The sequence below is a fragment of the Podarcis tiliguerta genome (genome assembly GCF_965153285.1).
Source record: "Podarcis tiliguerta genome assembly, chromosome: 14".
Classification (NCBI taxonomy): Eukaryota; Metazoa; Chordata; class Lepidosauria; order Squamata; family Lacertidae; genus Podarcis; species Podarcis tiliguerta.
The window spans coordinates 25,027,007-25,054,842 of record NC_139547.1 but is presented as its reverse complement, the minus strand read 5'-3'; the positions used below and the strand labels follow the sequence as shown (position 1 = coordinate 25,054,842).

The following is a 27,836-nucleotide window of genomic DNA, read 5'->3' as shown; positions in this document are numbered from 1 at the left end:
TCATGATGTAAATGAGAAAGGGGATGAGAGGAGACCAAGGGATGTTAGTGAGAGGAAGGAAGGTTTTCTTCTCCATCCACGTGCATGTCTACCAGGAAAAGCAATAAGAGCACAGTGAGATCAGAGTGCCAAATAGGGTCACTCAGGGGACCATGTGAAGCTGAAGACTTTCCAGTTGCTGACCTCTGAGATCATTAGAAAAGCATTGGCAGATCAGACCAAAGGCCCATTTAACTATCCAGATGCATTTGGGAAACCAATAAACAGGACAAGAGGACAACTACCCCTTCCCTTTCTGCATGAGAAGCATGTGCTGAATCATAGAAGAACCACCCTCCTTTTAGAAACATACGTCCACTGAATTGGACCGCTGGTCCAACTAGGAATAGCCAACATGGAGCTAGCCGGATGTTGTAGCACACCAGTTCCAAGCATCCCTTAGCATTAGCCATGCTGGCTAGAGCTGATGGCAGTTGGAAGCCCAACATCTGGAGAGCACCAGATGTTGATAACCCTCCCAGGGACAGGGGCTTTCCGGGGTTTCAGACAGTGACCTCTGCCGCCCTATTTGGAGGTGTCAGGACTTGAACTGGGACTTCAAGAACATAAGAAGAGCCATGCTGGATCAAACCAAAGACCCATCTATTCATGCATCCTATAATCACCAAGTGGCTGTGGGAAGCCCACAAGTAGGGGAAGGGGCTGGAGATTGCACAAAAAACCCAGGCTCCCTAGATTATTCCCTGACAACAACCTTGGACAGTATCCACATAGACTGCCAGGGAAGCACATTAGTGTTCGAATGAGAACGTGTTCTTTTGTTAAAAGCAAAATGGATGGGTTGGCTCACTGGATCAGATACGTTTGTGTGTTCTTCCGTTTTTAAGGAGCTTAGGATGAACAGCTGGGAAGTTGGATTTTCTCTGCAGAAAGCAATTTATCCAGCCTGGCCGTTCAGTTTTTAATCTGGGAGCAAGAGCGTGAACTCAGGCAGAATGCATGAACTTCCTTGATGGCATCAGGTGATGCTTCTGTACAGCTCTTCCCCAGTCTGGTGCCCTCCAGATACTTTGGGCAACAGCTCCCAGCAGCTGTCTTAACTGAAAAAGGTGCTTCACATAATTATATGTGCACGGCAGTTCACTGTTGACAGTGTTTGACAGAGTAGGACAAGCAATAGGTGCTTGTCTCTGCCCCAAGGTACTTACATTTTATTTTTCAACAGTAGGGGAGGGAGAAGAAGGAGGGGAAAGGATGAGTAACAAGGGATGAATTTGCAAACTTTGGTTTAGTTTCATGTTGTGTGTGTAGGGGGAAAGCCAGAGGCATCACACAAAGCAAACTGCAACAAACCAAGGGAGACAAACCTCTGGACTTCCAGAGGTTGTTGGACCCCAACTCCCATCAGTCCCAGCCAGGATGGTTAATTGTCTGGGACTATGGCATCTGGAGTTCAACATCTGGAGGACACCAGTGTCCCCACCCACCCAGTAAACATTATAACAGCCCTGACCAGTGGGCCACTATCCCTGTATTGGAGAGGGGTTGGGGCAGAGGTTGAGGGATGGAGTTTTGGCACATAAACATGAGAAGAGCCTGGCTGCTGGATCAGAGCAAAGGCCCATCTAATCTAGCACCCTGTTTTCACAGTGGCCAACCAGATGCCTGAATGGGAAGCCTGCAAGTAGGACCCAAACCTGAGTTATCCCCATGCAATTCCAAGCAGCTGATAATGAGAGGCACGCTGCTTCTGAAAACGAGGAGAGAACACAGCTCTGGTGGCTAGTAGCCTTTGATAGCTTCATCCCCCATGAATCTCAGACCAAGTTAGACCACTGATCCATCAATGTGGCTTGTGGACTTCCCACATGCATCCGGTTGGCCACTGTGAAAACAGGATGCTGACCCATTGTACTGACCCAGCAGGCTTATGTTCTTAAGCTCTGCATTGTCTACTAGAACAGAACTGAGGTCACAGAGAAAGGCCTCTCCTGGCTATCTTTTATCATTTTAGCTGCCTAGCTTGTGGGGCAATCATAGAATCATAGAACTGAAGAGTTGGAAGGGATCCTGAGGGTCATGTAGGCCAAGTCCTTGAAATGCAGGAATCTTTTGCCCAATGTGGGTCTCGAAGCCATGACCTTGAGGTTAAGAGTCTAATGTGCTAACTGCTGAGCCAACAGTCCCAGGAAGAAAGCCCCTTTGATGTTACTGTTGCTAAACAACTGGTGTTGGAAGCCAGTTTGTTGAAAATCTTGCAGACTTCTACTAGGACATCCCAACCTGACTTCTGCCCACCCCTGTCTCAAAAAGACATTCAAGAAGCACCAAACAACAATGACGGCTGGCCACTTCAATAGGGAGAGGGACAAGTGGCAGATGGCATCTCTCCAAGGGCTGAATTTAGCTTGAGGGTTGCCAATTGCCCATCCCCAGGGTCCAATAATCCATACAGTGATCAGGACCCTTTTATGCATACAACTTACAAACCAGCTGTGAATTGAGTTTCAAGATCTCATTGCAGAATACACTCTGTAATGGATGTGTTTGCTTGTGTGTCGTCTATAGTTGCATGCATGATCAATCCATTGACTAACAATCCCCTTGGAAAAAAAGTGGAATAATGAATAAATGAAAGGGAACTGCAGCTGGCTTGCTGCCAATATCCTGAAAAGCTTAAATACTGTGTGATTCACTATGAAGGGATTTGCTTACATTCTTATTAGGAGAAATTACAGTATTTATGGATTCCTCCAAGGTCTGATTACCATGAGCTTTAAAGGCTTTTGTTATGAAATCATCCACTGTTTCTCTTATATATTATTATTGTTGTGCTGCATTGCTTTTTAATTTAGCAAAGCGTTTCGGGTTTGAATTTTTGACTAGTCAGGAGAACTGAATTCGTTCCAAAGCCAGCATTTGATGCAGAGTAAGGGTGGGCAACACATCCAGCCAGACTTGACCCTCAGGCCTCCCCATTTGGCCCATGATGCATCAGGAAACATCAGATGTGGAGCGGGTAGCAATGTGGCTGCAGGAAACATGATTGAACTCCTCACCTCCACCCCACGCATTACCTGGTGCACAGGTTGTTCATTCCTGTTCCGTTCTGGTGCACCAGCGAGATTCTGCTGGAAACTGGCTGGAATGTATGAATGATGAAGAAAACAAGGTTGTCCCATCCCACCCACTGCAAATCAGCAGGTATGCAGGGAGTTCAGTCTAGGGTTACTAGATTTTTTTCAATGAATCTCAGGACACAATCAATCAATCAATCAATTAAAAAACGTTCGGGGTGTTGATGCTGCAGCAATGTTGGAGGCAGAGGGGCGGCCTTTCTCCATGAGCCTGGGCAGCCCCTGAGTTGTTTATTCGTCAGTGCTAGTGGGGAGGCGGTGCGCGGTGGGTCAGGCATGGAAGACGAAGAAGGAGGGCTGAGAGCGGCATTGGCGGTGGTGAGGCTCAGGCAGCACGATGCCTCCCTTCCCATTGGAGCAGCCCCAATCCCATTCCTACTTGCATGCAAGCAGGAGGGGGCAGGGATCCCTCAGCTGGGAAGGGAGGCTTCCTGTTGCCTAACTGAGAGATCCCTGCCCCCTCCTGCTTGCACGCAAGCTCCGATAGGCATGTAGCCTCCCTTCACAGCTTAGTTGCTGGGGTCAGGGAAGGTGGAGGCAGCCTAGAAGCTGCATCTTAGAGCCCCTGCACCACCATCACATGGGGACTTCTGAGCAGCTCCTGAAGCCAGCCAGAGCCAACTGCTCTGGGCTGCTGAGACTGCCGCTGCTGCATTTCCCAGGGACATTAGATGAAATCCAGGGACATTCCAGGGATGGAGTTTGTCTGGGGACTTATTCGCAAATCCGGGGACTGTCCCCGGGAAACGGGGACATCTGGTAACCCTAGTTCAATCCTGCTGGGAGCTGCCAGGCATACCCACACCCTGCAGAAATCAGGCTAGAATTACAGCTGATCCATGGGGAGTTCAATGGAGCTTGTGCAGTACAGGCAATCCCCCATTTACGCAGGGGTTACGTTCCAAGGCATTGCATGCTTGTTTGCTTATTTATTTATACATACCCCACCCATCTGGGCAGCTCCTAATAGAATATTAAAAACACAATAAAACATCAAACATTAAAAACTTCCCCAAACAGGGCTGCCTTTAAGTGAAATCATGTGTATATTTGAAACACCACTGAAGAAGAAGAAGAAGAAGAAGAAGAAGAAGAAGAAGAAGAAGAAGAAGAAGAAGAATTTTTTATTTATACCCCACCCATCTGGCTGGGTTTCCCCAGCCACTTTGGGCGGCTTCCAACAAAATATTAAAATACAATCGTCCTTCAGGTATTAAAAGCTTCCCTAAACAGGGCTGCCTTCATATGTCTCCTAAAAGTCTGGTAGTTGTTTTTTCCTTCGACATCTGGTGGGAGGGCGTTCCACAGGGCGGGTGCCACTACCGAGAAGGCCCTCTGCCTTGTTCCCTGTAACTTCGCTTCTCACAGTGAAGGAACCGGCAGAAGGCCCTTGGCGCTGGACCTCAGTGTCCAGCAGAATGATGGGGGTGGAGATGCTCCTTCAGGTATACTGGACTGAGGCTGTTTAGAGCTTTAAAGGTGAGCACCAACACTTTGAATTGTGCTTGGAAACATACTGGGAGCCAATGTAGGTCTTTCAAGACCGGTGTTATGTGGTCTCGGTGGCCACTCCCAGTCACCAGTCTAGCTGCCACATTCTGGATTATTTGTAGTTTCCAGGTCACCTTCAAAGGTAGCCCCACGTAGAACACATTGCAGTGGTCCAAGCAGGAGATAACTAGAGCATGCACCACTCTGGTGAGAGTGTGGGCAGATAGGGTTTCAGCCTGTGTACCAGATGGAGCTGGTAAACAGCTGCCCTGGACACAGAATTAACTTGCGCCTCCATGGACAGCTGCGAGTCCGAAATGACTCCCAGGCTGCACACCCAGTCCTTCAGGGGCACAGTTACCCCATTCAGGACCAGGGAGTCCTCCACACCTGCCTGCCTCCTTTCCCCCCAAAAAAGTACTTCTGTCTTGTCAGGATTCAACCTTAATCTGTTAGCCACCATCCATCCTCCAACCGCCTCCAGACACTCACACAGAACCTTCACCGCCTCCACTGGATTTGATTTGAAAGTGAGGTAGAGGTGGGTATTATCCGCATACTGATGAACACCCAGCCCAAACCCCCTGATGATCTCTCCCAGCGGCTGCATGTAGATGTTGAAAAGCATGGGGGAGAGGACAGAACCCTGAGGCACCCCCCTGCAAACACCCTGTTTTGCTTCCACCTGTTTCTACCCTTTTTGTGACATCTTCGGGTCACTTCCATTTTCCCCACGATGTGCATGTGTGCAGTCACGCACATCTTGAACGAGTGTAAATGGGGGGGGGGGGGTTGCCTGAACCTCACCACCCAGGGCCAACATTGAAAGGTGAATGGGTGAGATCAAGCTACCTATCAATCACCTGACATCATTATAATGTCAGATGATTGGCAGGCGAGTGTTCTTGCCCACCTGTCAATGCTGGACCACCAGGCTGGAGAAGATCAGGATTTGGCCCACCGGGAATTGCTCACCCATTTTACATTCATGGGTATAGACATGAGGACTAGCTGCTTGCTGTAAAAGAAAGAAGGAAGGAAGATGCGATTGCTGGGAAATTGAATTTTGCACCCATTCCTACAGTCTGCCCCCCTCCTTTAGCACTTTTCCAAAATCCAGGATCTAATAGGAAAGTGTTGAAGGAACTTGGTAATCTTTCCGAGCAACTGATTCAACATTAACATTTTCTCCCCTCTCCAGGATCCATCAGAAACGCCTAAAATTATTGCTTGCCATCCAATCACAGAATCAAAGAGACATATTAACATCCCTTTTTAAACTCCCACCTCCTGGTTTTCAACACAACTGAACTCTCTTCCCTTGCTGATCTTTCTGCAGCACCAGTTGCACTGGGATGAGTTAGCAGGGCTAAGATGCCAAACACCTGCCCCCGTCACTGGTGGCACGTACAGAGGACACGTGCGCCCTTAAGCTGCTTAGGCCGCCTGAGGCTCACGGCATTTCTGATCTCTCTGAGTGTAGCAACAACTAGTCAGGCAAGGCGTCGCTGATGACTCAGCTCGCAGCGCCCTCTTGTGGGCACGTAATCTCACTCAGAGCTGAGATGAACTCAGGCTGAAAGTCTATGCGGTTAACACTTGGGCCGAAGGAGAAATGTGATTTTGTTTGCATTCACACTTCTCAAACCGGTACACAGACTGAAACGCAACTGTCCTTTGAAATTAGCACCTCTCTGTGTTTGGGAATGCTGTCCTCCAGCCAGTGTGTACAAAAATGCACGTAGCGTGGGGTATCTGTGAAAAATAACATACCCAAATGCATCATGTTAGGGGAAATTGCTTGTAAAAATGGGCATATCAGGGCACATTAGCTAAAATGCATACGGAGAGGCATATGAGGAGAAACTGGTGGCCTCCTTCCACCTGCCTTGCCCCACCCTCCGGCCCTGGGTCTCCTCATAAGGAAGCTGTGCCTGGAGGAAGAGCTGTGAGGGGAGAGACTCCATCAGGCAAGGCCTCCTTCCACCTGCCTTGCTCCACCCTCAAGTCTCTGCTTCTCATTTTGTACTGTATTATGTTGTGCACTGTGGTTTGCTGTTGTTTTATTGAAATTACTTATGGTAACTGTTGAGTGGATTTCTGTTTAATTTTAAAATGCTGATATTTAATATTATTCTATATTGTTTTAATGAATGTTGAATGTTATTTTATTCACATATTGTATATTGTATTATGCATATTGTCTTATTTATATGATGTTAGCCGCTCTGAGCCTGGCTTTGGCTGGGGAGAGCGGGATACAAATAAAATCTATTTATTTATAATTCCATTGAAGCGTGATGAATTTTTGTAAGAATTCAGAAGGGAAAAAGCAAATGGCAGCAGAAATGGAGATAATTGAAATTGACAGATCCATCCATCCCTATGTGAGCCTTGGCAACACCACAATCACTAGGACATACACAGGCCCACTCCTAGTCATACACACATCTCCTTGGGCTTTCTGCTGGAATTCTCAAGTTACCCAGAATGCTTTATCAGTCTGGAAGTACAGTCCCTTATAAACTCGTGAAGCCTCCTTATATTGTTCGAGTCCATTTGCCCAGTAAATGTGGCACTTCTATTTTTTGCAGTTCACAACAGCTCATGGCAGTCTTGGGTGCAGAGTCTTGCAATCTAACACCCTTTTTACCCAGGATTCCCATATTCTGGGAACCTCTGCATGCAAAGCAGGGATATGAAGATGTTTTCAGCATGAGGGCCACTTCCCCTGGTAGGCAACTTCCCAGGTAGGCAACATGTCAGTGATAGGTGGGGGCAGAGGCAAAAGGGGGTGGAGCAGTGAATGCATACCTTCCAACCATCAAATTTTCCCCTCAAGGGGCAGATTCATGCTTACCCACAACATACACAAACACCCTGCCCTAGCTGGAACCACCACCACCCAGTCCATTTTCTCCCTTCCCTGCTCTGACTATTTTGGCTTCTTTCAGTTTCTCCTTTTTTCCAGTCTTAAATTCAGTTTGCACCCTTTCTGCATTGCTTTACTTTTTTTTAAAGTGTGCATTTTCATGCAAATTTTTCATTTGCACAATATATTTGCATTTTTGCAAGCAATTTTCCCTAATATTTATGCAATATCGTTATCACTAATACACTGCTGTGCATCTCCCCCTAACACGAACTATTTTGCATGCAGTTTGGGGAGTTGGAGGACTACCTTGCAAACTCCAGAATTTCAAGAGATAGCTATATTGCTTTGGTTAGATACAAATTAAGTCATTTCCCTCTTTTGTGTGTATAGTTTTGATTAAATTTTCTGTTTTACAATTTAAAATATTCATTTAAACAACCTTAAAGTTGACTTCCTTTCTTCTCTTTCCATGGTTCATTTTTCATATCATAAATCTCTGCATATTTTACATAAACTAAACCATTCAGTTTTCCATTATTACATCCATCGAAACTTGTTTACACTGTTGAATTTATCTTAATGCTGTCAGCGTTTTCAAGTGTACACAATCCCCCCAATATATTCAATAAGCATTTTTGAATCTTCTTTAAAAGTATGTTCTTCTTGTTCTCTTATTCTATAGGCAAATTAAGTCATTTCCCAATAATGTGCCAATAAATAAATGTCTCCTTTATCCATATTTCTGGAGCAACACGGCTACACATATCTGATTTTTGTCTTGTTTTGCTTTGCTTTGTCTGGAATGAAGTAGGTTCATTTCTTCTTCTTCTTTTAAACCTCCCCCTTGTCTTTGTTTCTCCCACAGGACTGATTGTCTACCTGGGCATGATGCTGGGGGCTATTATGTGGGGTGGCCTGGCAGACAAACTGGGCCGGAAGAAATGCCTCATCCTGTCTCTCTCCATCAATGCATCTTTTGCGTTCCTGTCCTCGTTTGTACAGGGATATGGATTCTTCCTCTTCTGTCGCCTTATCTCTGGTTTCGGGTAAGTTACACAGCGCCCAGCTTGGGAAAGGGCCAGCTTGCATTAACGAATAGGTCTCTGTATCAGAACTGAATCAGGCCCATTTTGTGGCATTTGGATATTGGCTGGGTTGGGAGGCAATAGCCTTTGATCGCTCTGCGTCGGGCTTCCTGGAGCAATCTGGGGCTGTGAATGTGTGGGCCATTGGGCAGGGAAGAGGCAGGCAACAGCAGAGCATTTCCCACAGGGAATGCACTGGGCAAGCAGACGCAAGCAGGAGAGAAGCAGATGCCTGCAGCCAGCAGAACTGAATCCTCCTTCGCCTGCTGGTCCAGACAAGCCATTTATTGATCACTTATTCTGATTTGCTTGTGAGAAGGCTAGGCTGCATTAAGCCATTGTCGTCTCACACTTTCCAGGACATTTCCATATCACTTCCTGATTTTTTTATTCATGGAAGTGCCACAAACCATCTTTAATTGTGCAACTTGAATTTGCTGGTATGGGATTGAATTCCCCGCCCCAACAAAACAGCATCTGGGGTCTTGGCTCCAATGCTAGTCTTGCATTTATGTTTGTATGAATTAATAGTTTAGATTTATTACTACATTACACACACACACACATGCACAATGTATGTATTTATTACTACAGTGGTACCTCGGGTTACATACGCTTCAGGTTACACACTCCACTAACCCAGAAATAGTGCTTCAGGTTAAGAACTTTGCTTCAGGATAACAACAGAAATCGTGCTCTGGCGGTGTGGCAGCAGCAGGAGGCCCCATTAGCTAAAGTGGTGCTTCAGGTTAAGAACAGTTTCAGGTTAAGAACGGACCTCCGGAACGAATTAAGTACTTAACCCGAGGTACCACTGTACCTTTATGTTCCACCTTTCTTGCAAGTGGTCCCCTCCTTCCCCATTTTTGTAGACCAAGAACATTCTACCCACCAGGATAGGCTTGCCTAACAAAAAATGTTTTTAGCAGGCAACCTAAAGAGTACAGTGAAGGCACCTGTCTGACAGAATTGTAGAATCGGAAGGGACCCCAAGGGTCATCTAGTACAACCCTCTGTAACACAGGAATCTTTTGCCAAGTGTGGAATTCAAACCCACAACCCTGAGATTCAGAGTCTCGTGCTATACCAACTGTGCTATATATTAAGCATTCTAGGTGGGGGGTTCCGAAGGGTAGGTGCTGCCACAATTTCTTGCAAATGTAGATTGAGTATTACATGGCACTTATAGCAAGGCCAGTCCCAGTGGTCAAGTGGGTAATATAACCACACAGGTAAACTAGAGTTGCCATATTTCAAAAAGTGAAAATCTGGATTCCAGGGTTTCAGCCTGGCTGTGTCCAGGAAATTCCAGGCATATGGAAGCCCTAGGTAAACTGATCTGAAGCTATTCAGGGCTGAATGTATTAAGAGCAACACTTTGACCTGGTTTTTATTCTTCCTGCCTGTTCTCCCGCCTCACCTGCTTCCTCAGAATTGGAGGGACTCTCCCCATTGTCTTTGCCTATTTCTCCGAATTCCTGTCTCGTGAGAAGAGAGGGGAGCATCTGAGCTGGCTCTGCATGTTCTGGATGATTGGAGCCCTCTACGCCTCCATCATGGCCTGGAGCATCATCCCGCATTACGGTAATCAGCTCTGGATTCATGGCCTTTATCCATGGGTGGCATTCAGGCTGAGGATTTGCTTGCTGTCTATACAGCGATGCTCCCTTACGCCTGGTAGGACTGGGAGGTGGGGCCAGACTTAGCAAGGCCTAGGTCTAGGAATGCTTATACCGAGTCAGATCACTGGCTGATGGGAGTTAAGCCAGTGACACCTCAAGAACACCACATGGCCTGATCTAGCTCAATACTGCATGCTCTGGCTGGCAGCAGCTGTCCAGGGTCTCAGTCAGGGGTCATCCCTAGCCCTACTCCCTGAGGTGCTCTTCAGTGAAGATACTGAGGATAAGGAATGGCCAGATCTATCTATTTCCAGTCCATCTTACTTTTGCATATATTTTTTTAAAAAAACCACAATTCCACTCCATTTCTGTGTTAATCTGCATTCTTAAAAACAGATTTCCTCAATGTACATATTTAATGACGTGCTTTAATATATTTTTACATGGGCATCTTCTCCAAAACAGTTGCATCAAAGCACCTGTTTTGGCACACAAAGACTATTAAGAATGAGGTTGCTATGTCAGGGGAAGTGCAGAATTTGGAAGGCAAATATTTCCCCGAGAAGGGCAGATTAGGCCATGTGGAATCTTATCAAGGAGGAATCCCTTGAATTTGCAAAGGCTGGATTCCTAGATAGCTAACTTCACACATTAGTCCATGAGGTGAAGTCATTTGGTACAGGAATTCAAAAGGTCAAATCCCTCAAATTCAAATCCCTGGATACCTAAGTTCCGATTTGAACATTAGTCCAGGAGTTGCAGATCAGGACATTTTGTATAGTAATAGTAATAATAATAATAATAATAATAATAATAATAATAATAATAATAATAATTTATACCCCACCCACCTGGCTGGGCTTCCCCAGCCACTCTGGGTGGCTTCCAACAAAATATTAAAATACAGTAATGCATCAGACATTAAAAGCTTCGCTAAACAGGGCTGCCTTCAGATGTCTTCTAAAAGTCTGGTAGTTGTTCTCTTTGACATCTGGTGGGAGTGTGTGCCACAGGGCAGGTGCCACTACTGAGAAGGCCCTCCGTCTGGTTCCCTGTAACTTGACTTCTCGCAGGAATTTGCATCCCTCCAGCATCCCTGTTGAGGCACCTTCACTACCTAGAACACCAGATGTGCTCTGCCATCTGGGAATGTTGGAGAATTCTGATGAAAACAGGAAAAAAGGAGGACATTGTTGGTGTTTGCATATTTGTTCCCATGTCCAGGATTCCAGAATGCAAATTGACCCATTGGTATTTGCTGTCAATTGGTTGCTTTCCATCAGCAAATGATCTGCAACTGATTATACTGCCCCCCCCCAAAAAAATTGCATTGTGTTTCCCTTGCATTGAAATGAATGTGGTGGAATTGCGGCATGGCCAGGTAATTTACATAATTAATTACACAAATCACGTAAGTCGCATAAATCTGCCACAGTGGGCAGCAAGACAAATAATGCAGTTGATGGGGGAAGACAAACCGCAGTAGAACGGAAACATGACTGCATGGGACAAATTCAGGGTGGAAAGGGAAACAATGCCGTCTTCCATCCCTCACTGTAGCCCCTTTCCCTTGCTTATAGGATGGGGCTTCAGTATGGGGACGAACTACCACTTCCACAGCTGGAGAGTTTTCGTGGTTGTCTGCTCTCTGCCCTGCATCGCGTCTCTGGTTGCCCTGAAGTTCATGCCAGAAAGCCCACGGTTTTTGCTGGAGGTAAGAACACATGTCTGAGAAAACAGACCTTTGCATTGTGCAGATTCCTCTAGAGGATATGCTATAAGCAAAAGAAACCAAAGGGACTGGGATTTGTTTGGCATAGGCTGCAACACCTAATGCATTTGCTCGGGTCTGGGAGCAGTGGCTCATTCTCAGGGCCCTTTGGAATATTGGTCAGTGCAGGATTTTGAGCTTACCATATCATTGCAAAATAAAAAAAATCCTTCCAGTAGCACCTTAGAGACCAACTAAGTTTGTATGTTAGAGACCAACTAAGTATGAGCTTTCGTGTGAATGCACACTTCTTCAGATACATGCATGCACACGAAAGCTCGTACCAATAACAAACTTAGTTGGTCTCTAAGGTGCTACTGGAAGGAGTTTTTTTAATTTGTTTTGACTACAGCAGACTAACACGGCTACCTACCTGTAACTATATCATTGCAAGGCAACCAGCAGTAGGCCCCACTGAACTCAACAGGACTTGTTTTTGAGTACATATCGTTTAGAAAATACTGTTAATTGTGTAATTGCATTTTTTAAATAATAAAAAAGGCCTAGAAACTTGCATAGAGTTTCTCAGGATGCTTCATTCTGTGGCTAAGATGAAAATGGGGACCCCTTCTCACATTATCTGGCATAAATCAGGGAAAACCTTCCACATCATCACTTTATCTCCCTGCCAAGTTTTGCCTGCTATGCATTTTGTGTTGATGCTAAAGATCCAGGTGTGAAACCATCCAGAAGACAGCAACTCTGGTGTCCATTCTGTTATAAAACAACATGCCCAATGTTGAACAGCAGCATTGGGGAGCTCCTCTTCAGCCCAAGGGCAACATTCCATTCTGGTTAACCTTCTGAGGGCCACATGACACTGGGGGGCAGGGCCAGAGGTACAAGTGAATGCTATTTTCACCTTTCTACAGTCAGATGGTTTCTGTACACACTCACAAACCCCTCTCCACTCAGGCAAGCAAGAGGCATTATTGGAATTCAAGGACTGGTTCCAGCTAGGCAAAAATGCTCAGGGTGTGGGAAGAGGGTGTGTGGCTTAGGGAGAGTTTCAGGGGCCACATAGAGAGGTCTGTGGGGCCACATTCAGCCCCTGGGCCAGAGGGTCCCCCCCTCACATTGTACAGGTATTCTCCGGGAGAATCCAGAACTTCTGCCCTTGGCTAGGACATCATCCCACTGTGGTTAAACCCATGTGACTTCCGATGGAGCCATAGCATAACTGGAGAGAAAGAGCCTGGGATCTTAAAAACATTTTCTGAAGGAAGTGCTCTTTCTGACATCCTTTGCTTTGGCCTTTCCAGATAGGCAAGCACGACGAAGCCTGGATGATCCTCAAGCAAGTCCACGACACCAACATGAGGGCCAAAGGCGAGCCAGAGAGGGTGTTTACGGTAAGCATGCTTTCTTCCTAGGAATGCACTTCCCCTCAATAGGAGACTTTGGTCAAAGTTTCGAAACCTAATTGGGTTTTTTATATACATTGCATAAAGCCCACAATCCACCTCTTTCTTCTCCCAAAGATTCAGTATGATGCAGATTCTAATTCAAGGTTATTTTCCAACTGGCAAACATGGTTGCCATCCAGGCAAGAAGAGCCTATTCTCCCCGACCCAGAAGTTTGGGGCTAGAACTCCCATCAACTCCAGCTAGGGATGGGCAAATCTGCCAATTTTGGCTTCTCATTTCTCCAGTCCTATGTTCCACATTTTGCCACATTTCCATGTCATCCTTGCATATATATTTTTAAAAGACCATGTGAAATGGCACACACATTTCATAGCATTTTAGTGCAAATTTCTCCTAATGCATGCAATTCCCCCCATGCATTTCTGCCCAATATACACATTTCTGTAAAACAATTTCCCCCAATATAATGCATTTGTGTATATTGCTTTCGCCAAGATGTGCATTTTTGTACATATTACTTGGCTAGCAGACTGCATTGCAAAATTCAGAGATGTGCAAATTTCAAAAGATGGCTGTTTCGGTTGGTGTGTTTCTTTCAGAAAATGAGAATTAGGGAGATCTGCCTTTAAATGTAAACTGAATCAGATTTCTCCCTCATCCCTAAACCCAGTCACTGCTGGGTTCAAAACACCCAGAGATGTTTCATCCCAAGTCAGAACATTGGTTCATCTAGCTCAGTATAATCTGCACTGAATGACAGTGCCTCTCCAGGGTTTCAGAAAGAAGGGCTTCCTTGCCTACTTGGAGATGCCAGAAATTGAACATTGAACCTTCTACATGCAAAGCAGTCGCTCCACCCCGAGCTATGCCCCTTCCCCACGTCCAATTATTTGGGAATAAGCCTCCTTCTACACTGTGGGACTTGCTTCCAAGTAAACGTATTCAGGATTGGAATGCAGAGGTGTTTATTCAGGTGACAGTTGACTCAACCCTCTGTTGTGCTGCTTCTGCGCAATTGCTTACAAGAACCAAGCTTAGTGTGGTTGCTGTGAAGTCAATGGCTGAATTATTATTATTTTTTTTGACAAAATCTGATTTATTTCTAGAGGCAAAAACACTTTGTTAAAAATGTATAATTATAATTAATAAGAGAAATTGGACATTAGGGCTGTTAGATGGATTCACAGTATTCAGCTGAAAAATAAAATCATTATTGCTTTGTTGAAAGCTCCCTGGAGCTTACTTGGTGACTTTAAATTATATATTTTTTACATTTATATTGACATTTTGGGAATGTTTTCTCCCCTTTTTTGAGTTTTATTTATTTAATAACGTTCTTACGTTACATCAGTAAACATTATCATATTACATTACAAGGCTTATTATAATATAATTTAGGGCTGAATATTTTGGCTTGTTTTTCTCGTTTATTCAGGTAGCCAACATAAAAACTCCAAAGCAGATAGACGAATTCATTGAAATACAGTGTTCCACAGGGACGTGGTACCAGCGTTCTTTTGTTAGAGTGACAACCACCCTCAAACAGGTATGGGAGGGGGATGGTGGTGGCACCTGAATGCATACAACAACCAGTAATGATTGATTGCCTAGATCTGTCATTGTGCTACCTGCCCACACAATGAACAGGTCACGGGATTGCAATCTTTCCTGATTACATCTGGGTACAGTACTTTGACCACCCAGCCTATTAATCAACAAATATTTGGTTTCATGTAAGGCTCTCAACTCAACAGAGATTTTTAAGTGGATCAACCACCTGCGTTTTTACCAAGCGATTCATTGCATATAGATTATGTTATATTATCAGCTTCGGTAAAGGTGTCTTCCTGACATACTGAAATAAGTGTAAGTGTAAAGGTAAAGGGACCCCTGACCATTAGGTCCAGTCGTGGCTGACTCTGGGGCTGTGGCGCTCATCTGGCGTTATTGGCCAAGGGAGCCAGTGTACAGCTTCCTGGTCATGTGGCCAGCATGACTAAGCCACTTCTGGCGAACCAGAGCAGCGCACGGAAACGCCATTTACCTTCCCGCTGGAGTGGTACATATTTATCTACTTGCACTTTGACATGCTTTCGAACTGCTAGGTTGGCAGTGTAAGTGTGCATTGGAATTAATAAATAACACTTTCACTTGCTGTTAAGTGGGGGGGATGGGACTAAATTTGTTGGAAGATCTTTAATCCCATATTTAAGGCAAAGTACCTTTCATATTTTACTTTTTGGTTCCCTATTCCAGTGATACACCAGAACTTAATTGCCTCTGACAGTGACCTCAATTTAAATTATTTAAATTGCCCCATAGATTAATCAACCAAGCTTCAGTTGATTTATGTCATAGTGGGTTTTAAAGCAAATGTAGGATTTGAGATAAATAAATCCTGCTTCACTGAATCTAGCCAGCTAGCTACAACGTAAAAACACGGAATGAAAATACTCATAATAAATTATTCGCCATTTCCACAAACAAACAGGTATTTGTTTTTCGTTTTTGGAGATGATACATTAGAAGTTAGTTTTCTTAGGACTTTTTCTGTAACTGATTCTTTGGACAATCCTTTTCTTTTAGGTTATGGACAATGTAATATACTGTCTGACAGCCCAGTACAGACTGAATACGCTGTTCCTGGCAATTGTGTGGTTCTCAATGGCCTTAAGGTATGTGCCTTGGAATTCACAAACCTGTTATTAACCAGAGAGTTGGAAGATCACCCAGTCCAACCCTGCAAGAAATCTCTTAGTACAGCATCACTCATAGCCGACTATCCAGCGTGTGCTAAAAACCTTAAATAAAGGAGGACCCACTGCTTTCCAAGGCAGTCTGTTCTAATATTGATACAAAGGAAGCTACCTTATAGTGAATCATACTGTGGGTCCCTCTAGCTCAGTGGTTCTCAACCTGTGGGTCCCCAGATGTTGTTGGACTACAACTCCCATCATCCCTGAGCTCTTGCTAGCTAGGAGTGATGGGAGTTGTGGTTCAACGACATCTGGGGACCCACAGGTTGAGAAAGGTTGCTCTAGCTCAATATTGTCTACACTGACTGGCAGTGGTTCTTCCAATTTTTAGAGATGACTCTTTCCCAACCCTCCCTGGAGATGGATATGATTGAACTTGGGATGTCTGCAAACCGACTGGGTGTTCTACCACTAAGCTGCAGCTTATCCCACAAGCAGAGGCTCTCAGGTTTCATCTCCAGCATCTCCTAGTAAGGACAAAAAAGACTTCTGCCTGAAACCTCAGAAAGCCGCTGGCAGCGAGTCTAGGCTATGGTTACCAGATGTCCCCGTCTCCCAGGGACAGTCCCTGGATTTACAAATCTGTCCCCGGACAAAATCTGTTCCCAGAATGTCCCTGTATTTCATTTAATGTCCCTGGATTTATATTTTAAGTGTTGTAGATTTATTAGTAGGGAACGAATGCTGCGCGATTGGTTCAATGGCACAAGACACAGCATATGGGAACTTCAGGCAAGGCAAAATGGCGGGCGCCACAGCAGCTCCTGAAGCCAGCCAGAGCCAACTGCGCTACCAGGCTGGCTCCGGGCTGCTGAGACTGCAGCTGCCACTGCCGAGGGTGAACTGGGGACGCCCAGTGCGTCAACTGGGGGAACTACTGACACACACACACCCCGTGACCCAAATCAAGCCAGGAGCGAAAGCACCCAGCCACCTGGCCGACTGCCCAATGGCACTCTGCGGCCAGAAAACCCCAGAGCCAAGGAAGGGAGAAGGAGGAGAGGAGAAGGAGAAGGAAGACAGAGAAAGAAGAAGGAGAAAAAAGGTGGAAGCCCCGACCTTGCAGCGCTACTTCCGCTGCCGAGGAGAGGTAGGAGAGCACCAGAAGGGCAAGGATATGTGGCCGAGCCGAGGCCCGATCCAAGCCTACTCCATGGTGGCTAGTACTTTAAGAGAGCAGGCTGTGCAACAGAAGAGACCACAGAAAAGAAGACATTACTTCTTAATTATTTTTAAAAATAACTTTTCTTTTAATAACTTTTCTTTTCTCTTTTCAAAAAGAAAAAGTGTCCCCGGATTTTTTGAACAAAAATCTGGTAACCTTAGTCTAGGCAATACTGAACTTGAAGTACCAATGGTTTGACTTGTTATAAGGGAACTGCCTAGTTTCCTGTGGGTAAAGTCTGCCTGAGACATTTCGCCAGTCTTAGCAAAACAAATATTTGCTCCTTTTGATAGACTTTGCCTGTTTCCTCAAGAGCAACAAACATTCAAATCAGAAATACAGGAAGCTGCCTTGTAACCTTTGCAAGGCTAAATAAGAGCAGCAGGAACCTGTCCTGAACATTTCAGAGATAGTTTATTTTCCCACCATTATCTTTTGGGAAGGTTAGGAACTTAGGAAGCTGCCATATACTGAGTATTGATTGGCAGTGCCTCTCCTGGGTTTCAGGAGAGCCCTGCCAGAAGATGAACCTAGACTGAACCTGGGATCTTCTGTATTCAAGGCATATTCCACATTACTGAACTGCAGCCTTTCCCCCAAAGACCTTGTTTTTGTTGTTTAGTTGTTTAGTCGTGTCTGACTCTTCGTGACCCCATGGACCAGAGCACGCCAGGCACTCCTGTCTTTCACTGCCTCCCGCAGTTTGGCCAAACTCATGCTGGTAGCTTCGAGAACACTATCCAACCATCTCGTCCTCTGTCGTCCCCTTCTCCTTCTGCCCTCAATCTTTCCCAACATCAGGGTCTTTTCCAGGGAGTCTTCTCTTCTCATGAGGTGGCCAAAGTATTGGAGCCTCAGCTTCACGATCTGTCCTTCCAGTGAGCACTCAGGGCTGATTTCCTTAAGAATGGATAGGTTTGATCTTCTTGCAGTCCATGGGACTCTCAAGAATCTCCTCCAGCACCATAATTCAAAAGCTTCAATTCTTCGGCGAAGACCTAGGCTTAGACCCAAAGACCTAGGAACATAGAAATCTGCCTTATACCAGGTCAGACCCTTGGTCTGTCTAGTCCAGTAGTCTACACAGACTGGCAGTGGTTCTCCAGGGGTTCAGGCAGAAACCCAGCCCTAGAATAGAAAAAAATTCAGCAGGCATTTAAAAGTTGAAACAGAAGGCACCTGCTGAATCTCCACAAAACTGGGCTTATGACACAAGAGGCTCAGTTTCTTGTTGTTGTCAAATGGGACTTGTCAACTTGGGGGGTGACCAATGATGCTTCTGCAGATGACCTCAAGCTGGGAGGTATGGGTTCAGGTGGTACCCTGGACCTAAGTTATTGGTATTAATACAAAGACCCTCAACCTGGGTCAGTAGTAGATGGGCAGTCAGTGCAGATGTTTTAACACTGATGCCACATATTCTTGGCCAGATGCCTCCTTCAGCAATCTGGCTGCCACAGTCTGCACCAGCTGGAGCTTCAGAGCCAGGTCCAAGTGCAGCCCCACAAACAGCTCATTGAAGCAATCTAGTCTTGAGGTGATTGAAGCATGGGTAACAGTTGTCAGTTCGCTGTGTCTCAGTTCTCTTCTCCCTCTTGCAGTTACTATGGCCTTATCGTCTGGTTCCCTGACATGATACGGTACTACCAAGAAGAAGCATATAAGTCCCGCGAGAAAGTATTTAATGGGGAATCAGTGAAGGATATCACCTTCAACTTCACCTTGGAAAATCAAATCCACCGGAATGGGACATATTTCAATGACAAGTGAGCCATCACACCCCACCTCACCCAAACAGATGCAAATGTTTGCTTATATGCGCAGCGTCCTGTGGGAGCTACTATCCCACTGATCCTGGCTGTGGCAGCACCTTGGAACAACCAGAGATGATGGAAGTCACTTCATGATGGAGATCAGTGAGAGATTACCCGTGTGGTGCCCTTGAGCTCCCTTGAGCACCCTTGAGGTTTATCTCTGGTGCCCACAGAGACTCTGAACCTCTTATTGACCCTTTAGTCATGAGGGAGAGTGTGTGGCTACTTTTTCTCCCTGGAAAAATATAGAGAGCTGAAGGAGGAAGTAAGAAGGAGGACATACTTTCCCACTTCCTCTTTCAGCTGTATGTGCTTTTCAAGGCCCAGATCCTTTGGGAAAGTGGTTTGTATATTCATACTTTCTGTCTACCTCTCTCTCTCTCTCTCTCTCTCTCTCTCTCTCTGTGTGTGTGTGTGTGTGTGAGAGAGAGAGAGAGAGAGAGAGAGAGAGAGAGAGATCTCCAGGGGACAGGTGAGAGGAGTGACCAGAAGGGTTGCTGCCAGGTAATGGTGGCTGGTGCTGATTGGGACGGGTAGGGTGGAAGGCAGTGAGCCCAGCAATAAATGGAGCCAGAGCAAATGGTGTGCAGAGCCCACTAAGTCTAGTTTCCCCCTCCAGCCTCCTCCCTGCTGAGTTCTACAGGGGTAACACCAAGACTTTGCAGGAGGAAGCTGATAGTCAGTGCCACCCCTGGGCTAGTTGCACATAAGAAGTCGGGCAGGTGGGAGTAGGCAGAGGTTGGGAGGATAGTGCTTCATCTGCCTAAGTGGCTTAGCCTCCAGTGGCACTTGCTGAAAGAGTCACATCCATTGCTGTGCCTCCTTTTGCCTCTTGGCCATCCATGTTTGCCTTTGGCTCTGCCAGTCGATGATCTGTGGCCCCTGGAAAGGTTCCATAGGAGAGAATATGGCCCTTGAGCTTTTGTCCTTGTATGAGATAAAGAGTGACCCATAGACATAATAACAGCAGCAGCTGATGAAAATACTGTTTTTGCTAATTCAACATCTATACTGGGAAATCAACTTGGATATCTGTTATGATCTAAATGAATTAAATTACACATGCTGATAAACTTTTCTTCAAGGAGCCATAATATTTTAAAATCACCTTTGGACATACTGACATCCAGTGGTCATGTAAGGAAAGGCACATCTAGGGCCAGTTCCCACATTACTTTTTTCTGAAATATCATATTAAGGCATATATTGCAGCTGAAACCAGGGATGTAGAAATTTGCTTGGTTCTCATTTTTTATGAGAATCAAGCAGATTGGAAATTCCCAAACCCGTATGCAAACCAAAACACAGCACTCTTTTGAAAGTTGCACTACTCTGAACTTTGCAATGTAGTTCGCCAACCAAAGAATGCAGGCAAAATGCATATATTAATGAAAAGTGCATGTAAAAATGTGCATATTTAGTGAAGAGAGCATAGAAAAAGGTATTCTATTATGGAGGAATTGCTTGGACAAAAAAATTCACACATACCTATTATTATTATTATTATTATTAAAAATTGCAACTGTCCACATAAGAAGGCTCTGTCCATGTTCACTCTATCTTGGCTATATTTGGTTGCATCAGTTGTCCATCTTTTTTTAAATAATATTTTTTATTCTTATTTTTCATAGTACAAGCAAGTAAACTTCCACCACATTGACAAGTTCTTCCCTGTTGGTAAGAATCAGGTGCAAGATAGTCAATCCCCTTGTTGCTTCTTACAACCTTCTGGGAAATGAAATTGTCAGCAAGGCAATTGAGGAGTTTGTTGGGCCTTACATTCTTGGCAGACTTTGAGTTTCAGCTATCCTGGCATCTGTTGGGACTCAAATCAATAATCAATAAGAGAGAAATCACACAGAGGTATAGAGAGATACCAAATGGAGTCTTTCTTTCAACATATTCATTTTTGTTCACTGAAAGTACCCTCCCCCTAATGAGCCATGGGTAGTAAATGATTTTGGAGTGAAGTTAAAGTGTTTGCATATGAAACAAAGCTGAATTAGATTGCATCAAACTCACTGTCTTGGCCTCTGGTATCTTAAATTGTGTGTTTATTTTATTTTATTTTAAAGTTCAGGGATAGGCGCTTGCTTCAAATGAAGATGATGGTGAGTTATTTTCTATGTTTCAGGTTCATCAAAATGAAGTTTCGAGATGTGACTTTTGAGGACTCTGTGTTTGAGGAATGCTACTTTGAAGATGTGACATCGAGCGAGACCTTTTTCAAGAACTGCACCATTATAAAGACTGTCTTCTTTAACACAGGTAACGCAGGAGAGTGTGTGTTTCTGTGTTGGCAAAGTGCATCTGCTGGCTTCTGACTGTGTTTTCATTTATAGAAAAGCGGAATGAAGTGAAGAGATAAGACTGGGAAGAAATCATAATAACTTTGATCTGGTCTGTTTTTGCAGTACACAATAACTTAAGCGCCATTGTTCCCTGTTTATCAGGAATGGTAACAGATTTTTGGTATCTGGTCCTGCTGCTGCCTTTGGCGAATATTTTCTGAACAAGTTAGTAAGCGTGACTAGGCCTTCCATTCTTCAGATTTCAGATACTTCCTTTGGTCTCGCGAAGTTAGATGGGCATGTGTTATATCTTAAGGGCTCCCCTCTGTAAAGTCACTTTACTTACTTCAAAAAAAATCTCACATGTTGTTTGGGGACCCTGCTGTGCATTTTTCTGAATGGTGCACTAGACATCTGCTCCAAAGTTTAATAGGGGACACAGCCATGTCAGTGTGCATCACACCATGTGACAAAATTATGTACTTTATTCTGGCATACTTTCCTGCCTTTTTATGGGTGAATCATGGGAGAACAGAAACCTGCTTATATGGAAAGGGTTGTTGTTGTTTAGTCGTTTAGTCGTGTCCACCTCTTCGTGACCCCACGGACCAGAGCACATCAGGCACTCCTGTCTTCCACTGCCTCCCACAGTTTGGTCAAACTCATGGTGGTAGCTTCGAGAACACTGTCCAACCATCTCGTCCTCTGTTGTCCCCTTCTCCTTGTGCCCTCCATCTTTCCTTGTGCCCTTGTGCCCCTTTTATGGGTGAATCATGGGAGAATAGAAGCCTGCTTATATGGAAAGGGTAGGGGAGTAGCAACATTGTCCAATGACGTTCGTTGGGATGCCCACTGGTGCAAATGAAATTTGCCGTGACGTGGCAATCTATCCATCAAAAAGTCACACTTCCAGGAAAAGTAAGACAGTAATTCCCATGTTTGAATGCAGTATGAGTTCCATCCATCCACCCATCTTTCTCTCTCTCCCCGCCCCCCCTAGACCTCTACAAGCACAAATTTGTCGAATGCAGGTTTTTGAATGCCACCTTCTTGGAGCAGAAGAAGGGCTGCCACATGGATTTTGAGAGGGACAACGACTTCCTGGTTTACCTTGTCGGCTTCTTAGGCAGCCTCTCAGTCTTGCCAGGCAACATTATCTCAGCCCTGCTGATGGACAAAATAGGTCGGATCAAGATGATTGGTGAGTGGGGAGGGATGACATATGTCAATGTGGGAGTGGTCAGAAAGGTCCTCTCCCCACGTGGTTTAGTTGGTCTCATGCCAAAAATCTTCTTTCCTATTTCTCAAAACTCTTCCTCCATTGAGAAGGAGGTTTTCACTTATTGTGCCTTGCCCTCAGGGCACTTTAGAATCTGTGTCAGCACAGGAACTTGAGCTTACCATCGCATTGAAAGGTTTGCCAAGAGTGGTGGGGGCTGGTGCCCATTGGAACTGGTAGGGCAGAAGGCAGGGAGCCCAACAGTAGGTGGCGCCAGAGCCAATGGCAGGCAGAGCCAACAAGCTCACCCCTCCTCTTCCCTGCTGAGTGCTGCAAGGGTCAACACTGAGACTAAGGAGGAGAAAGCTGACAGCCAGGGCCACCCCCTTTATCAAGTGTTATTCCTTCACATTTGAGCTTGTCTTATTTCTCTTCTTTATATTTTTTTATTAAATTTTCTGTTTTACAATTTAGAATAATCATTTAAACTACCTTAAAGTATCAAAAACTCCCCTTCTTCTCTTTCTATGGTTCATTTTGCATAACATAAATCCCTTCATATTTTATATAAACTAAACCATTCAGTGGGACGCGGGAGGTGCTGTGGTCTAAATGACGGGGTGAGCTCCTGTTGTTCGGTCCCAGCTCCTGCCCACCTGGCAGTTCGAAAGCACGTCAAAGTGCAAGTAGATAAATAGGTACCGCTCCGGCGGGAAGGTAAACGGCATTCCTGTGTGCTGCTCTGGTTCACCAGAAGTGGCTTAGTCATGCTGGCCACATGACCCGGAAGCTGTCTGCAGACAAACGCCAGCACCCTCGGCCTATAGAGTGAGATGAGCGCACAACCCCAGAGTCGTCCGCAACTGGACCTAATGGTCAGGGGTACCTTTACCTTTTTAAACCATTCAGTATTCCATTATTACATCCATCTAAACTTATTTACACTGTTGAATTTATATTAATGCTGCCAACGTTTTCAAGTGTACACAATCTCCCCTCACCATATATTCAATAAACATTTCCCAATCTTCTTTAAACATATGTTCTTCTTGGTTTCTTATTTGGCGTGTTAGGTCTACAAGCTGCGCATATTCCATCAGTTTAAGTTGCCATTCTTCTTTGGTTGGGACCTCACTCATTTTCCATTTTGGGGCTAACAAAACATGGGCCGCAGTAGTGGCATACATTAACCTTGTCTTATCTCTCCCTGCCTCCTCTTTTGTTCTTTCTTGCAGGGGGTTCCATGCTGATCTCTGCCGTGTGCTGCTTCTTCCTGTTTTTTGGCAACAGTGAGTCGGCCATGATTGGCTGGCAGTGCCTATTTTGTGGTACCAGCATTGCTGCCTGGAATGCCCTGGATGTGATCACTGTGGAGCTGTACCCCACACATAAAAGGTGACTCTTCCCAGCAACCTCCCTTGGGGTCAGGAAGGAGGGTGGAGACACACACAGGGACATTTCCAGGGGCGGGAGATTTCCAGCATGGTCCTTCACAGTTTGAGAACAATCCAGTGTAAATCTGGAGCTGTTGGCAGTGGCATCATTGGGGGGATGGAAGTAGGTTTGGGGTGAAGCACTACTGCTTATTTCACAGCGCAGGAGAGGACGTTATTATCTGGCGCTCTGTTTGCTAATCTCCTGCATGCCAAATTGTTTTTAAAAAGCCCTTTCTCAGCAAAGAGAATTCACTGTGCTGGTCTGCAAACCATATCAATATAAAACCAAGCAAAAAAAAAAAAAAAATCATAAAAACCACTTGAAAGCAAATACAGTGGTACCTCAGGTTAAGAACTTAATTTGTTCTGGAAGTCCGTTCTTAACCTGAAACTGTTCTTAACCTGAAGCACCACTTTAGATAATGGGGCCTCCCACTGCTGTTGCGCTGCCGCTGCGCGATTTCTATCGTGAAGCAAAGTTCTTAACCCGAGGTACTATTTCTAGGTTAGCGGAGTCTGTAACCTGAAGTGTATGTAACCCAAGGTACCACTGTATATATATTTAAACCAAGGATGCACCAATGTGGTGAACTGAACTAAAGATTGGGAAAATAAGAGCCTGATCAGAAGCCAAAATTGACATATCCGCCCATCCCTACAGCCAACTTGGCTGACTGTAAAAGAGGCCAATTCATGGGGGAGAAGGCTATCAATGGCTACTAGCCACAAGTGGAGGTACTAGCTATGCTCTATCTCCACTGGGAGTCACCAATGGGGAGAATTGCTCTCAGGTTCTGCCTACAGGCTTCCTGTTGGAGCATATGATTGACCACCGTGAGAATGGGATGCTGGGCTAGATGGACCTTTGGCTAGATCCACCAGGACTCTTCTAACCTTCTTAGGTGGCTGTGTTGCTTTGGAGGTTAATATGAAGAGGTCCTTCCCTTCACAATGGACCACTGGACCACTGCCTCTTGGACCGTTCCTATTTTAAACTCCCTTTGCTTTCTCTCCCTTCTCCACAGAGCCACAGCCTTTGGCATCCTCAACGGGCTCTGCAAAATTGGGGCCATCTTCGGGAACGCTATCTTTGCCTCCTTTGTTGGGATAACCAAAGTGGTCCCCATCCTCCTGGCATCCTCTGCTCTGGTGGCAGGAGGCCTCCTTGCCCTGAGACTGCCAGAGACTCGCGACCAAGTCCTGATGTGAGCCGCCCAAAGGAAACGTCAATAGACAGGGACGAGATGCGTTTAGAAGAAAATCGGGGGAAAGCCTGTCAATATTTCTCTGCCGATACCTCAGATCTGAGGAGGGAGGGGGAGGAAGAGGCACCCCGCTGAGATAATGTTAACCCCTTAGTTCTAGGACTGTTGTGAAGTGGTGATGGAGCCCGCCTGTCTAGGGCTGCACCCGCACGCGCACACCCTGAGCTTTGCTCATTGCTTCAAAGCTATCACTTGTTAGGGGGTGAAGCCCCATTTCCCCTCTGAATGTGTGTGAACATCTCAGGCACTAAACCAGTAACAGAAGAAGAAGCTGCCTCTTGATCGTGCATGTTTGTCTAGATGTGTGCATTGTGATGGGTGGCACTGGGAAGTGAGCCATTCCTCACACAAGTGACCCTCTCAGAGCTCAGCTGAATGGCTTGATGTCTACATTTCTATAGCTTTCCGGGCAATTAGCAAAAAGAAAAGGGGGGATGAATATAGTTTTAAAACTGAAGCCCATTCACCAATGGTAGCTGGTCCTCAAGAGAGATCAAAAACCAGATGGTTTATTCAGGGGCAAGGCTACCCTTCTGGGGAGTCAACAGCCATTGACTTACATTTTGCAGAGGGCGGCCTCGTATTTCAAGAACCAAAACTGAGACGCCCAACATAGCTTGTTGTGTTTCCTCAAGGAAAGCTGCTGGTCCTTTCATACATTGGATTTCCAAGTTGTCTAAAGCAACCATCACCACCTCTCTCTCATAGGTATGCAAGGGAATCTGTAGGAGATTCTGCACACACACTTTCCATTTCATTCTCATCAAGTAGTTTTCAAAAAAACAAAACAAAAAAACAACCACAGAGATATTCCAACTGTCCACAATAATTTTAACTGGATCTTGGGAGAGAGGAAGGCTAACACAAGTTTAAGCCATCAGTCAGTATTTCAAATGCGTTGAGTTTGGGGGCATCACTATATTAAAAGAGTATAAATTGTTGTTGGTTTTGATCTAGTTTCATTCATGTCCCATTCCTTGAGCATCTTATGACTCCTGAAACCAAATATGTACATATCCTGCAGTGTAAATAGAGTGCTTTCTGGGGGAGGGGGATATTTGATCAAGTATAGAGTACGGTATCTGCAGGAATTTACCAGTATTATAGCCATATTAACAAATGATAAATGTCTGAGTTACTTATATGTAGACTGCCATCTTACTGGAACACTCTAAAGCACAGTTTGGGGAGTAGCCATTTAAATTGGTTTTTTTTTTTGAGATTTGCACTCAACAGAAGGTTGTCATATGGCATGGCTGGATCTGCCCATTCAGCCAAGGTTGAAAGAATAAAAAAAAAAAACCTTCAGGTTTCAGGACTTGTTGGTCTCGAACTGTCTTATACTCAAGAGATCCAAGCTTGGCTGCAGAATGGAACGGACCATGTTTTGTGGCAAAAGCAGAGAGCAACATCACTGGCATCCGGCATCAAGAATGGCTGGATGGTAGACCAAAGGATGCTGAGCACTGCTTTGAGCTGTTGTTGATGAGGCCATGAGGACTCTGAGGAAGAAATGATGGAAGTTACGATGCACCTTGATGCTTTTATGAAATGTCCGTTCCCAACAGGGAGCCAAAGACTCTCCCCAACAAAGGCTTTGCTTCTATACTAATTCATCTAAAATGGACGGAGGCTTTGCTACGAAGGATTTCCTTCGTTGGAGATGATAGTGTTTTAAAAATAAATAATAATAATCAGGAAAAATGAGCCATCCTCAGAGAGCTGCAGTGCAAACTAGCCTCTCATTACATAATAACTCTTCTCCGGGCATAGACAGAGTTGAAAATCAGCTGATTTATGCACATTCTCAGATTGCATGGACCACATTTTCTTCTTCATTCTACTCAATGAGCTTTAAAGCCCTGGTTGCTTCCTTCCTGGCGTTAAAAAGAAAAAGAAAAAGCCATATTGTCTTTTCCAACCTTAGAGAAAAAAAGGACAGGGCTGATTCCAAATGCAGACCTGCATTTCTCTGTTTTCCTCTTCTGACTCTGCATCTATATGGACGCCTTCATATCTGTGTTGACACTTCCTCCTGATAGCTGTGGGATCTGGGGCTATAGCATAATATGTACAGAAGACATGTATTCAATAGATGTTGTCACCATCCAGGAACCTGCATTATAAAATTCTTTTTTGGGGGGTGGGGGAAGGATCAATTGTCATGAAAACGCTGTTTTGTAATCCTTTGTCAACCTCCACTGAATGTGTCCACTACTTTGAAGAAATTCATGTCATGCAATGAAATTGCAATAAATGTAAACCAAACGTGGTGTATTTGAAGGTTAAATTTATCTGTAGTTTTCTTAAGCCATATTCACAAGTAATTCTGGCTACCAATCTTTTTTCCTGTGCTGAAACAGGTTTGTGTCCTCCTCTCCCCCACCAAAATAATGGGGGGGGGGATAAGGGGGAGAGCCCCAAATCAAGGCCCCATGCACACTGCACATTTAAAGCAGTATCATACCACTTTAAACAGCCATGACTTTCACCCCAGAACACCCTGGGAACTGCAGCATGTCAAATGTGCCGAGAAACTAC

At 45.0% G+C, this 27,836-nt stretch overlaps 1 protein-coding gene across 1 annotated transcript in view; it reads left to right on the top strand.

The window, feature by feature from the left end:
* SV2B (synaptic vesicle glycoprotein 2B) overlaps positions 1–27,585 on the top strand; it is a 70,598-nt gene extending 43,013 nt beyond the window's left edge. The window contains exons 3-13 of the mRNA XM_083412007.1: positions 8,369–8,549; positions 10,021–10,172; positions 11,791–11,924; positions 13,244–13,333; positions 14,785–14,895; positions 15,936–16,024; positions 18,872–19,036; positions 21,219–21,352; positions 22,376–22,576; positions 23,830–23,989; positions 25,056–27,585. Of these exons, the coding sequence (XP_083268133.1) occupies positions 8,369–8,549; positions 10,021–10,172; positions 11,791–11,924; positions 13,244–13,333; positions 14,785–14,895; positions 15,936–16,024; positions 18,872–19,036; positions 21,219–21,352; positions 22,376–22,576; positions 23,830–23,989; positions 25,056–25,239 (1,601 nt within the window). The 3' untranslated portion in view covers positions 25,240–27,585. The remainder of the gene's footprint in view (positions 1–8,368; positions 8,550–10,020; positions 10,173–11,790; positions 11,925–13,243; positions 13,334–14,784; positions 14,896–15,935; positions 16,025–18,871; positions 19,037–21,218; positions 21,353–22,375; positions 22,577–23,829; positions 23,990–25,055) is intronic.
* Positions 27,586–27,836: the final 251 nt, after the last annotated feature.